At 21.9% G+C, this 15,295-nt stretch overlaps 1 protein-coding gene across 3 annotated transcripts in view; it reads left to right on the forward strand.

The window, feature by feature from the left end:
• LOC122508948 overlaps nt 1–15,295 on the forward strand; it is a 61,979-nt gene that overhangs the window by 26,761 nt on the left and 19,923 nt on the right. For all 3 annotated transcript variants that reach the window (XM_043622630.1, XM_043622632.1, XM_043622631.1), the window contains exon 2: nt 12,541–12,743. In XM_043622630.1, coding sequence (XP_043478565.1) covers nt 12,541–12,743 — 203 coding nt within the window. The remainder of the gene's footprint in view (nt 1–12,540; nt 12,744–15,295) is intronic.

The raw sequence follows: 15,295 nt of genomic DNA on the forward strand, positions 1-15,295 counted from the left end.
CAAATTTTCATAAATATTCCGCTAATGTATGGTCTTTAACAATGAAATACACTTTTCGGTTTATCTTATGCATTTTTTTTTTTTTTTTTTTTAAGTTTGTTCTGAGTTTATTTTAACTCTGATTATAGAATTTTTTGACTCTTATCAACATTTTTTAATTAAAAAATTAAAAAAGCAAGAATTCACTTTTATTTAAAAATAGAAAAATTTTCAAGCTGGATTTATTATGGTTGAAATTTAATTCTTATAATTGCGGAAATTGTAAATTTATATTTAAATCTGAATGAAAAAAAATGACACGTGTATGCTAGAGAGGAAAAAAATGCTTAAAAATTGATCATCATTTAGAACACGAGTGCGTAAGTTGAAACTTTGGTGTGTAGACCTTTAAAAGATGTAAATTCTTTTCGATAATTGGAAAAAAAATCATTCTCAAGTGACGTATTAGTTATTTTATAAAGAAATGCATTTTTAGCACGTGTGAGAAAAATTTATTTTTTACTCTGAGAGATTATAATTCTCGTATGGATTTTATTCTATTTTTCATTCTTTACATTTAGTTAGATTGGAGAATATTTTTCGTTCGTTGTTTTTATATATTTTATTCTATTTCTTTATGCTATTTTTCAAAACTATTTTTGTTCATTTTTTTAATATTGCACGTTTTTTTTCTACTTTTTTTTTAAAAAAAGAACATTTTTGCCACATTTTTCTTTTAATGAATACCATTTTTTTTTATTATTAAATAAAAATATTTTAAAACAATCTTGAAATATTAGTACTAAAATAGCGAAGTAAAAATAACTCTCGGACTAACAGTTATTTTTACTTCGTTATTTTATTAATTTTTTATTTAATAATAAAAAAATGGTTATTTGCCATATTGACAATGATTATTTACTTTTTTCGTTTCATTAAATTTGAATTTCGCGCCATTATATTTCTGCGAATTCCCGCCTAGGGGGCATGAAATCTCTCTCGTAAATGAGATGAATCAAAAGGGCGTTTACGTTTTTGTCTTATATTTTGATATTATTATAATTTTTCTCAATTTGTTATTATAAGTTTTTTCTTCTATTCGAATATTATAATATAATACTAAAATATAAGGCAAAAAACTAAAAATTATATCTGAAGAAAATACAATTAGGTATATAAAAAAATACATGAAATTAAAATACATTAAATAGAAAATATTAAAAAGTACCTATCTCAAAAATTTTGTTTTTAAATTTTTAATTAAAAAGACGTTTAATTTTGTAATAAAATTACTTAGTGAGGTTAATTGTAAAAGAAATGCGCGCACATTTAATGCACATTTAAATAGAATTTTAATTTAAAATTTAAAGTATGCAATTAGGAAAATTAATGAAAATGCTCGCACAGTAAAATTAAAATGTATATGATAAGGTTGTAAAATGTAATGCAACACAGTAAAATTCGATGATGCTCTGCTGCGGCAGTGAGAACCAGGAATACAAGGTCGAAACGTCGCGTAGATTGCTATGACCTTATTATCATAGTGCGCCCGGACAACGGTACTGATCCAAAGTTGAAAGATTAAATTACATTCATAAATTTCCCTGTTAGTTATGCGCGCGACACTCGAAAAAACACTCTTCATTTTTCCATCTTTTAATTCTAAATTATGATAATTTCATAATTTATTTGTAAATTATACATATGATTACCAAATATTATGTAAAAATCAATTTTTGTTTTTCAAACTAGTTTCCGAATCTGAAAAATATATTACGAAATTTATATTGATATTGGTATTTATATTTATGTTTATATTTATTTTTATACCTGACATAAGTTTTGATCTTACGGAAGCAGATGAAGAATTTCTTGTTTTTTCGTTTATATATTATAATTTTTAAAATTTGTCTTGAGGTTCAAAAAAAAAAAGGTTTTTTTTGCAAAAATTTTAATTTTATTAGCATAAATTAGTTGTAGAAAGAAAATTGTTTCGAAATAATGGGAAATTTTCTTTTTTTCTGCAAATTAAAATGTCAAAGTAATTTTCTCAGAGAGATGTTTATTTCTGTAAAGGGAAAGTAATAATAATAAATGTATCCGATCATTCAATAAGTAAAGCACCCTTGGGTTTGAAATGCAGTTACATTTGCGAATAAATTTCAAATCATGACGTCAGCTTCTTCTCTCACCCACTTTTGCTCTAGTTTTGAAAAAGCGTCAGAAAAATTCCATTATTATCCATTATTTCCAGATATAGTAACTTTTATTTTTATTTACTTATGAAATGCTTAGGAAAAAAAAAATTATTTCCAAAAGGAAAAAATTTTTATTCGAAAGAAAATTAATTTGGATTTGTTCTTTTATTGTAGTTTCTTATTTGAAAATTTGTATTTAATAGTAACGACAATTAAAAAATAGTTAAAATAGTTGAAAAATTTTGTTTTAATTTCCCTTTGTTTATTTAGAAATTTCCATATTATATTATATAAATAATTGACAATTTTGAAGAATTAATTTTTCTTCTTTGATACAAAATTCGCTTGTTTTATAATTGAAAAATATTTAATGGAGTTTCATTATTCTGACCTTCGGTGCACCATTATTGCATTTAGAATTTTTCTCATGAGCGACAGCTGCAATTTTTATTACAAAGAAATTTTTTCTCCCTTTTTTTGGGATAAATAATTGCTTTTCAAGTGTCGTGACAGTTCAAAGGAGTATAAATAAGAAAAAAATAGACTCGCGCAACTTGGAATTTAGACAAAGACAGTGTGTGCAAGGTGCAAAGTTTGACAGCGTAATTACAAGGAAGTTATTTAATCTAAATTGTTTTATGCCGTGAATTTCGTCACAGGAAATGTGAAAATATTTGAAAATATTTCTTTATTTATATATATTTATTTAAATATCTTGAAATATATTTTTAATCGTTGATGATATGAATATTTTCCTAGTTTTCTGTCTATATTTGATGGCAATTTTAAAGAAGTTTAGTAAAAAAATCGAAAAGAAAACAACAAAGTAAGTCGTAGATAGTTGCAGTTGATTTTAACTGAAGTTGTTTGATTCCGTAGCCTAGTGGTTAGTGTTCTTGACTCGCGCCTTTCGTGAGTTGGGGTTCGATTCCCAGCAGAGTTGAATTTTTTCTGAGATAGAACCGGATGGTAGTTTTAATAAATTATAGTAACAATCAATAATTATTTACTTATTTATTTAATAATTAATTTATTTACTTAGTTGTTTGCTAATTTATTTATTTACTTAGATGTTTGCTAATTTATTTATTTACTTAGTTATTTACTAATTTATTTATCTTTTTATTTATTTACTTATTTACTTAATATTTAATCATTAAATTTTACTAAAAATACGATTTGGAAAATAGTTGCAATTAAATAAAAAAAAATCAGTGCTACTTAAAATTTATGTTAGTTACAGTACATAATACGGTACAAATACCAATTTTCTTTATCAATAGAGGTCAGAAAAGTAAATAAAAACTTTGGAGAAAGAGAACGATTCTCTTGTGCCTCGAAAATTATTGGACATTCTCCAAAAAAATAATAGCAATACATAATCCATTTGGGATTATAAAATTGAGTACACTTTTTCACAATATCGAATTCAAAGAAGATATTTATAATAAATGAAAAATCCATCAAATATTTTCAAGATAGTCTCTTAAAAGCTCGCATTTCTAGTGGCTAGTTATGGTCATTCGGCCAATTCAGGTCGACATCCGTTCAAAGCCACACATGCGACATTCGTTATTCTCGCGTGTAGGCAAACGCTTTTGTTTTATTACAAGCCAAACGCCCACAGAATCGTGCTTTTATGAAATTGACGTGTTGAGAGAGAGAAAATACCGGTCATTGACTTTAATAAACTTTATTATTGCAAAAATGCAGAAAAAAAATCAATTCTAAATATTGCGTGTTAGATACTTTCTAGAAAGGAAAAAAGTTTTCTATGGTATTTCTCTTTTTTTTCAAGCGATTGAAAAAAATTGATAATAAAAAAATTTTCTTTTTATAAAAAATTTTTGCTAGAAGAATTTTTTTTTTTTTAGAGAGAAAATGTTAATTTTTTTCTTTACTTTTTATAATGTCGACTACTTTGTTTGAAAAAATATAAGAAGGAAATGAAAAAAAGGAGCATGCTCACTGAACTGTAATTTTCATGCTCCTTTTGTGCATGATAAATATTGAGTTCAACAACCTGAAACGTGATCAGATTTAACGTGAATCGCCTATAAAGAGCCTTGACTGCAACCTCACTTGGTCTCTTCATCGTCAAACGACGTTGACGATCGCAAGCTTTGTCATTTATGCAAATACACCTCTAAAAGCTAAATACTTAAGCTTAATGGCCTTTAAAAAAAGGGCTTTTTAAGCGCGTATATAAAGATATGAGTTTATGGCTTTTGTCATCATTTACAGTTTACACTTGAATGGTTTTATTAAATTTTTTATTTAGTTCAGAACTGGAAAAAATTGTTTTCACTTTTATTTATACAAACATTTGCGAAATACTCCAATTTATTATTAATTGCAATCAAAATTATAATTCAAATTATTATTATATTTATTATTATTAAAATTGTTAATAATATTAATTATTTATAATCTTAATGGTTCGGCAAAACATACAATTCGTCTAATTCTTCTCGTTTACGAGAGAATTCTCACGCCGTCTAGACGGGAATTTACAGAACTATAAAAGCGCGAAATTTAAATTTGACCGAACAGAAAAGTGAACTTTAACTGAATAACTAAAAAAAATAAATAATAAATAAAATAATTACTAATAAATAAAATAAAATAATAACTGATAAAGCAAATATCACTGGAACAAGTAATAAATAAAATAACTGTAAAACTGAAAATAACTCTTGAAAAGTTAACTTCTTTCTTGACTGAAGAAATACTTGAATGTCGTGATATATATTTCTCATAGAAGTAAATAAGGAAGAAATAAATATCTTATTCGATAAAGGCTTAAGTTCACGAGGAAAAAGTACTATTACTCTTAAAGTGCATCTAAACTGGTAAAGCAACTCGTCTATTAGGCAGACATATGTATATAAATCCATTACTGGTTCGCAGGTATTTATTTATTCTTCTTCTTCTCCTTCTTCTTCTTCTTCTTCTACTTTCAAATCTCCTACATTTTCTTTGATGATGGGATTTTATTTTCATACTTTTTATTTGATAAAATTTCTCACTTTGAAATAATGCAGTCGAAATCTGAAATTCAATTCTTTTATTACTTGTATGGAAAAAATAGTATTTGACCAATTTTTCCGAGAAAAGAAAGTCGAATTTAAATATTAGAACATTAGAAGTAAAATAACGAAGTAAAAATAACTCTCGAAATAATAACGTCCGAGAATTATTTTTACTTCGTTATTTTATTAATTTTTTTGTCTGATAATAAAAAAAATTCGCCATATTGACATTATTTACTTTTTTCGCATCATTAAATTTGAATTTCGCGCCATTTTAATTATGTAAATTTCCGCCTAGGGGGCATGAAAACTCTCTCGTAAATGAGATGAATTAAATCGACGTAAAAGTTTTTTTTTCCTTTATATTTTAATATTATAATTTTATTTATTATAATAAATAAAATAATAGTACCTATTAGTATTAATTTTAATTAATTTTAAAAACGTAGCAAAAAATAGCTTTCAAACTAAAAAAAAGTAGTAAAAAATTAACTATCGAAAAATTAAACTTGACGACCAAAAAAACTATAACTTCCAGACTTTTTTCTAATTTTCATAAAAAATATTTACTTCTTTCTTATCCTACTGCTAATAAATTGAATACCAGCAACGAATTTAATTATTCATTGAAAGAATTAAAAAATTTGTAAAAATAATTTAATTCTTGTCAAGAATTTTATAAAATTTTTTAAATAATTCATTTCTTTCGACTAATTTTATGCAAATTTTAATTTAAATAATTGAATTCCTGATCGATTTTTATTATTCATGAAAAGAATTGAATTCTTTACAAAGATTTTTACAAAAAAATTTATTAAATTGGAAATTTATGAAATGTTTGGAATTTTATGAATGTTTGGAAATTTTATGAAAATAGTAGATATTGAAAATCATTGAATTGCGAACAGTTTTTAAAAATAATTACATTTTACAAATAATTCTGTTAAAATTTTTGAGAATAATTGAATGTCTGTGTGGCATTTTATTAAAATTTTTTGAAAATAATTGAATTCTTACGAAAGATTTTTTTGGAATTTTTAAAAATAATTGAATTTCCAAGAAAAAATGTAGTACTTTCAAGAATAATTGAATTCTTGTGGGGAATATTGTTATTTTATAAAAATAATTGAATTTTGCAAAGAATATTATTAAAATGCCTCAAAATAATTGAATTTTCGGGAATAATTTTGTTATTTATCTTTAATAATTGAATTCTTTTGAAGAATTATTTATGTAAATAATTAAATTCTCAAAAAGAATTTTATTTAAATCTAAAAGAAAAATTGAATTATTTCAACAAAAATTAATTAAAACTGTATTTAAAATAATTGATTTCTTTCGAACAATTTTATTAAAATATTTAAATAGAATTGAATTCCTGTAAAGAAATTGTAATATTTTTGTAAATAATTGAATTCTTTTAAAGAATTTAAAAAAAACATTTAAAAAAAAAGAAATTGTAATAATTATTATTAAATAAATTAATAATATATTATTATTATTATTATTATTATTATTATTTATTATTTATTATTTAAACAATTGATTTTTTCGAGGAATTGAAATTAAATTTTTGAGTATAATTACATTTTTTGAGCAATTCCTGCAAAATTGTATTAAAAATAATTGAAATCCTGATATGAATTTTATTATTTTTGAAAATAATTGAATAGTTGTTTAGAATTTTATTAAAATTTTCAAAACTAATTGAATTCCTGAGAAGAATTTTATTATTTACGAAAATAATTGAATTATTGCGAAAAATTTTATTAAAATGATTTAAAAAGAATTGAATTTATGCACGGAAAAAAAGAAATTAGCTGCAGCAGTAAACAGATGTTTGCTGTAAAATCTCTGAAAATTAGCTATTACAGCGAAGAAGTTTGCAGTGGCAGCGAACATGTTAGCTGTGACAGCAAACATTAGTAAAAATTTAGTCGAGTTTGCTGTCATAGCGAACTTGTTTGATCTCACAGCGAACTTGTTCGCTGTCCCTATTTCAACGAACAAGGTTTGCTGTGGCAGCAAAATGTTCGCGGCCACAGCAAACCCTTTCTATGCGTGTGTGAAAAATGTTGATATTTTTGAAAATAATTGAATTTTTCGATTAATTAATTTAAAATAGTATAAAAAATAATTGAAATTCTTCGATGAGTTTTATTATTTTCATGAAAATAATTGAATTCTTGCTCAGAATTTTATCAAAAATTATGAAAGAAGAGTTATCAAAAATTGTTTTAAAAAAATTGAATTTCCATGAAAAATGTTATTATTAGTCAAAATATTAATGAAATAAATAATTTAATAATGCGCTATTAATTAAACAAATATTTTAATAAAGCGCTATTATTTAAATAAATAATTTAATAGCACTTAAAATTTTTTTTTTTTTTTTTTTTTGTAATTTGAAAGGAAGAGAATGTTCCTTTCCTTAAATAACTTCCCGCTCGTAACTAAAAGTTATATAACAGGATTTATTTCTTTGTCTTGTTTATTTAAATAGTTATACATAGTTTGTCTGTTAAGAGTCTCCATGAGAGAGAAGATATATATATACATTCTCGTGTGACTCATAGGACAAGATCCTTAGACACAAAGAGCTTGAACTAATTTGATTACTCGAAGAATATATTCACACGCGCGTCGCGACAAAGGATTCATAAAGCGCATATATTAAAATAATTACACTTATCTTTCGCTTTATAAATAATTTCTCTTAATTAAACAATTATTCAATTCTCGATTCATTTAAAAAATTATTACGATTATGATAAATTATGATTCATATAGTATTCAATTTTTTTTGTACTTTATATTTTAAACAATTTATACTTTACCTACATAGAAGTAAATAAATATTTACTATAAATAGAAGAATTAATTATAATTTAATATAATAAATAAATTAGAGTCGTGAATTGTTCAAAATTATTAAAAAAGAAAAAATTGTAACAAAAATGAAAATGTGTAGGATGGGTGTATAATTTTTTATTATATCGAAAGTATAATCAATACAGTTTCAGTGTAGGAATACATTTTTTTTCTAAACAATACAGATTGTATCAAATTAATAATATAATACTTGGAAGTTTAATGTTGCATTTATCTTAATCAGAGTGACATAAATTTAAAAAACATTCAGGTATTTATGATTTATCATACGCTAAAGTCAATATTTAAAATGAAATTGTTTCTCATTATCGTGAATAATATAAGATGTGCGAATGTGTGGAAAAAGTTGCTTTTATAATTTTCTTTCATTTGTTAAATGTGTAAAGTACTTTTTATAATCAAATTAATAACAATTTATGAATATTTTTGTTTCATTTCACGATGGTTTCTGTCATATACAATTGCAATAAGGGACAACAAAAATAATTAGTTTTCAGTCTAGTGGAGAGCGTTCTGGATTTTTAATTCAAGAGTCAGGGTTCAATTCTCCGGTATTTTTTTTTCTATTATTTTTTTTCATCTCGTTTCACAAAAAAGTGAATTTTAATAACAATTAATATTTTTATATAAATAAAAGATGTTTTGATTCTTCTGTTTGGCCTAATGGCTCAACAGCCATTAGGCTAAACCGAAGAATCAAAACATCTTTTATTTATATAATTTTATGGCTTTCAAAAATATTGAATTAATATTTTTAATATTCAATACTATTGATTCATTTTTTATTAAAAATTAATATTTTTCGATTTTAAATTAGAAAAAAATAAAATTTTACATAATAATGAATTATTAGTTTTCTTAATTATTATGAATAATGTTTTTAAGAATTTTATTGATTTTATAATTTGTACGAATGGAATTAATTTTTTTTCGCTGATTTTTCACGATACACGACCTAGTGGCCTCCTTTTGCGAATAACGTCAAACGATTGAGTATGATACTTGGATATTAACCATGGTTGATTAGGATGTCTGGTAAAATATGCACACGTTAACTGTATAATGCTTTGAACCTTGATACGAATGATTATTTATTTGCAAATTGATATAAGTGATACTTATTCTTGTCCTGCAACAATGATCAATATTCATTTTCATATTGCCTCCAACTCAAAATTTCCTATTTTCGAAAATCAATAGTCTTTCATAATTTTGTATTTTCCTTGAAAAATTTATTATTATTATTATTAATTATTAATTATTAATTCTTAATTTTTAATTATTAATTATTATTATAAATAAAACGTTAAGATTAACAATCACTCCAAATCAAATTGGAAATAACAAATAGAAAAAGATATTTTTATTAATTTTTAATTTTTGCATACACTGAAAAAAATTCATTCGATTCCAATAAACAAATTCAAATTAACAAATAATAAATATTTATTCGTAGGTATCAAATTATTTTTTATTTGAGTCTGCTCATTGAAATGGTATTTTCTTCAAATACTATGAAATTATTGACTATCAAATATAATTTACTTGAATTAAATAAAAATTATTGATTTAATTATAATTTACTTGAATTAAATAAAAATTGTTGATTTAAATATAATTTATTTGAATTAAATAAAAATTATTTGATTTAATTAAATATTTATATGATAAATAAATATAAATATTTGATATTTATAAATATTTATTTTGTATCGAATACATTTTGTTATCAGTGTGTCAGAAATTTGAAATTTAAAATTAAAATTTAAAGTTAAAAATAATTTTTTCTCGCATTAACAATTCTAATTACCTGTTTACTTAAATATTTTCTTTATTTTTAAACGAATCAATTCTCATTATTTTGTGTAATTATTATACGCATAGAAGGCCACGCAAGGTGTTTTATTCAGAAATAAATTTTAATTTGCGCACGAATAATTATTCCTTATTTAGAGATAAATTTGTGTGTGGCAATAATTATTTATACGGATAGGCTAATATTCTCGAGGCGAAAATAATTTATTTGTTTTTTAAAATTAAATTCATATTTTGTGGTTTCTATTCAGATTATTAATTAGCGATGTTATTACTTAACAGCATAGTAAACTATTGTTTAGCACTGCAGTATTTTAAGAGTATTCAGTATTTAGCACTGGAATAAATCACTATTTTTCTTTAAACGTATTTTTAATATTTAATTTAATATTTGATTTTAATTTTTTTTATTTAATTAAATAAAATTAAATTTAATAAAAAAAAGTATTTATTTTTAATATATTTTATATATTTTACTATAGTATAATTTTGTGCTGTTTTTTTGTTTTAGTTTGTTTTAGTATTTTAATTTTAATAATGCGATCGACGCAAGTAAAGATGGAATGTCCATCATTCGTTAAAAAAAAAGGAAAAAAAGGAAATTAAAAAATACATACGTAGAAAACTCCACCAGAGGTTTTATCTCTTGTAAATGCTATTGTTGCGCTAATTTGCACAATTTTGTATCAAGCTCCTTAAATATCCTTCAATTTTATCTTTTGATTTACAATTTCACGTCGCTACTTGTTTTTCACGCAGAGAAGTTATAATTCGTAGCAGTCTTTTAGCGCCACGAAAATGCTGCAAATCGTGAAATTATGTGCTTTTATTTAAAGAAAGAATTTTTTTAGTGTAAAATAAATTTTTTTTAATGTTAAAAAAAATGTATGAAAATTTAATCAAGTAAAGTGTTTTTTCTTTCTTATTCTTCAACAGTTTTTTGATTTTTTTAATGAGAGAGAAAAATTTGTAATAATTTTAGTGGAACTGAAAGAATTTTTGTTTTAACAATTTAATGTTTGTTATTACCTACTATTATTTATTTATTTTTATTATTATAATAATTATTATTAATATTGAAAAATTATCATTCAAATAATTTTTTTTCAGTGTTTTAAAAAAATGAAAATATTTATAGAGATTTTTATGGAAGAATATACACTTTTTATTTTCGTTTACAAATTTATATTATATATTTTATGTATAATTAAAATGTATAAGCGGAAACTGATTGATAATAAACATCCTGTTTCGCTGTCAATTTATTTTCAATACAAAATTAATTAAGCAAAGTGCATTGAAAGTATTGCAAAATTATTATCTGAATAAATAATGGTAAAGTAACCTTGGCAATCATCTTGAATAGTAACATGATTGTAATGTCTGTCCAGCAGTAATAAAAAAAAAAGTTAATGCAAATATTTTTTATGCAATCAAACTGTCGAGTGCATATTCTTGATGGGCTGAAAGAAAATTATTATAATTTTGAGACAATTTCTTCTTTTTTTTTTTTTTTAAATTTTATATACTTGAATTTTCTAATTCTGCTTGAAATAAATTTTTTTTACTTCCTCTAATTTGTTTTGCAAGGAAAAATTTCTAATAATCCAATTTGATTTTCGTTTAAATAATTTTCATAGAAATGTAACCGGTTTTATTGTCACACTTTCTCTGTATTATAGAACTTTCACTAGAAATTCAAATATAAAGTGTATTTTCCTTTTTTCAATTTTGCGACACGGAAGATTGATTACAATTTTAATTTAGAGAAATCAAAATAAAAACTGAGGACTAGAGGTTGAAAATGAGCGAATGTATTTTTTAATGAGCGAAAATTTTATGAATGATTATTAATATTTAATATTTTATTATTAATATTTAATTCATCGGTTAAATGAGCGAATATATTTTTTAATGAGCGAAAATTTCATGACTGATTATTAATATTTTATTTAGTATTTATTATTAATATTTAATTTATCGGTTAAATGAGCGTATAAATTTTTTAATGAGCGCGAAAATGTTATCACTGATTATTAATATTTTATTTAATATTTATTATTAATACTTAATTTTGTATTTATTATTATTATTTATTATAATATTAAAAAGTATTGATATTAAATTATTTAAAACAGAATTTTGTTTCTCGATGCCACAAATTTTGTTTTACATCCTTTGCAGTAAAATATTTTTTTTATTTAATTAATTCAATTTACTATTTACTCATGATACTAAAGTTCTGAAACTCTGAAAGTTCAAATAAACGAAATTTATTTATTTCTTCTTCAAATTAAATTTTTAGTCCATAATAATTTTGCTTCGAGAAAATTAATTAAATATAAAGTTTATAAATGTAAACTTTAAGTTTCTAACTTTTTTTGCAATCATTTATGAAAATATTTGTGAAAAAAATATTTCGTTCATTATTGAATGTTAAAAACATAATTTAATTTACTTAATAATATTTAATTATTTAGTAAAATAATATTTATTTTATTACTTAATTTATTTCAAGAAATTAATAATTAACTTAAAATTTAATTATTTTTTTGCTAATATTTATATTATACAATTTTTTTTCCAGAGAAGAGAAATAATTAGTAATTATTTTTAATTTGCAGGCCTAGTACAGTGGCAGTGGAGGAGGGAATTCCAACTGGAGGTCTAAGCTCAAAATTAAAATGTCCAACGCCCATATCACGATTGAGGGTGGAGAAGATCGAGGGTGGACTCATGGTCGCCGGAGTTGTAATTGCAGCAAATTGTCAAATTGCTTTACCTGCATTCGGATTTCTTTTCATGCTTGTTGGATCTGTACTTACCGGTTAGTGTTGAAAAAATTTCTTCAACTTTTATTTAAAGACAATTTTTTATCTAATTTATTAGGAAAATAATTTTTCTCGAATTATTTATTAAAATAACAATTTTTCTTAATTTTCTATTATAAAAACAACTTTTCTCGAATTTTCTATTATGAAGAAACAATTTTTCTTGAATTATTTATTATAATAACAATTTTTCTTAATTTTTTATTATAAAAACAATTTTTCTCAATTTTTTTTTTATTATAAAAGCAATTTCGCTTGAATTTTTTATTTTGAAGTAATTTATTCTTTAATTTTTAATTTAAAAAATTTTATTCTTTGATTTTTATTTCAAAACATTTTTTTTGAAAACTCTTTTTTATTTGATTTTATTTTAAAGTAATTTATTCTTTAATTTTTTGCAGTTAAGAAACCTTTATTCTTGGATTTTTATTTAAAAACAATTTTTTTTCGAAAACTCTTTTTTATTTGATTTTATTTTAAATCTGATTTATTTTTTTATTTTTTGCAGTTAAGAAAAATTTATTCTTGGATTCTTATTTAAAAACAATTTTTTTCGAAAATTCTTTTTTATTTGATTTTATTTTAAATCTAATTTATTCTTTAATTTTTTGTAATTTTTGTAATTTATTCTTTAATTTTTAATTTAAAAAATTTTATTCTTTGATTTTTATTTCAAAACATTTTTTTCGAAAACTCTTTTTTATTTGATTTTATTTTATTAAAGTAAATTTATTCTTTAATTTTTCAGTTAAAAAATTGTTTTTGTATTTTTATTTAAAAACAATTTTTTTTTTCAAAAACTGTTTTCTATTTGATTTTATTTTAAAGTAATTTATTCTTTTATTTTTCAGTTAAAAAAACTTTATTTTTGGATTTTTAATTTAAAATCAATTTTTTTTCGGAAAACACTTTTTATTTGATTACATAACACTTGAACTTGTAATTTTTTTATTTCGCCAATTCCAAAACAAAAATCAAAGTTCACAAGGCTATGGAATAATTTTAATAATCAAGTGTGATGATTATGCTATATACTCATATAATTCAATTACGTCACAAGTCAGGTCAAATAGGGTCATATCTATATAATGAAACTATAAAAAAATATATTTAAACAATGGAATTTTTTTTTAAGATAAGAAAAGAAAATTCTAATTTTAATTGAATTTTTCTTCTTGAAATATGTTTTTCTATACTCGCGCAATTGAATCGAATCAATTTTTGTATCCATGGACCAAAATAAGTTTTATCTCTCTGACCTTTTGCGCTCTTAAAATTATTCCAATGTGTATTATTAACAAATGAAAAGCTCTCTCTCTCTCTCTCTTCTATATAGCTAATGATTTTTATATTTATATTTTACGAGAGACTATATATATATATGTATATTATTTAAACTTTTTTATTTCTCGAATTTCATGCCAAAAATAGATTGAAAAAAATATAATTTCATCGTTATTCAATATTGACCTTATTTTTAATCAAATTCATTTCGAGCTCTTCGCTCGTGATTTAATTTTAGTTATTAATTGTTTATTGACAGTATTTTCAAAATGAAAATTCTATTTTTGGAAATTATTATTTTTATTATTATAAAAATAATTGAATTTTATTTAAAATTCTATTAAAAATAATTGAATTCCTGAGAAGATTTTCACGATTTATTAAAATAATTAAATTCTGTTAAAATTGTATTAAAAATAATTGAATTCCTCCAAAGAATTTTATTATTTATAAAAAATAATTTAATTCCTACGAAGAATTTCATGATTTATGAAAATAATTAAATTTTATTAAAATTATATTGAAAATAATTTAATTTCTACGATGAATTTTATTATTTTCGAATATAATTAAATTATTGTGAAAAATTTTATTTTTTTTTGAAAATAATTTAATTTTATTTATTTATTCTGTCCGCACGTGAAAATAGGAGGTTTTGATTTGTTTAAACAAAAATTAATAAAATTTGAAAATTATTATTTAGAAATTATGAAAAATGGGGCTTTTAAAAAATCATAATTAACAGTTTTTACGAAAATAGCTAAATTCCCGAAAATAATTTTAAAAAATTGGAAAAATAGGAAATTTTGTCAAATTTTATTAAAATAAATTGAAATCTTTTTAACATTTTATTTTATTTCATTGAAATAAATTTTATGTTTAAAGGAATTTAATATTATTACTAAATTATTTCGAAATATAATCGTTTTTTTTTAAGAATTAGGTATAATACGAAAAATTATATTAAATAATAATAAATTTCAAAAATTAAGTTTCTTTAACTATCAACAAAGGCTGTTAAATAAATGATTAAATAAATAACTAAATAATTAAATAAATAAGTAAATAATTAAATAAATAAATAACTAAATAATTAAATAAATAAATAACAAAATAATTTAATAAATAAGAAAATAAATTGAATAAATTTTGTGTTATTAATTCGAGAACAATTTTTTGGCATTTAAATTTTATTGCTATTGTTTATAATTGATATAATTTGACAATTAAATGAATTTAATTATAAATTAAATAAATTCGTGTA

This window comes from Leptopilina heterotoma, unplaced genomic scaffold, assembly GCF_015476425.1.
Source record: "Leptopilina heterotoma isolate Lh14 unplaced genomic scaffold, ASM1547642v1 Lhet_59, whole genome shotgun sequence".
In the NCBI taxonomy this organism is placed as follows: Eukaryota; Metazoa; Arthropoda; class Insecta; order Hymenoptera; family Figitidae; genus Leptopilina; species Leptopilina heterotoma.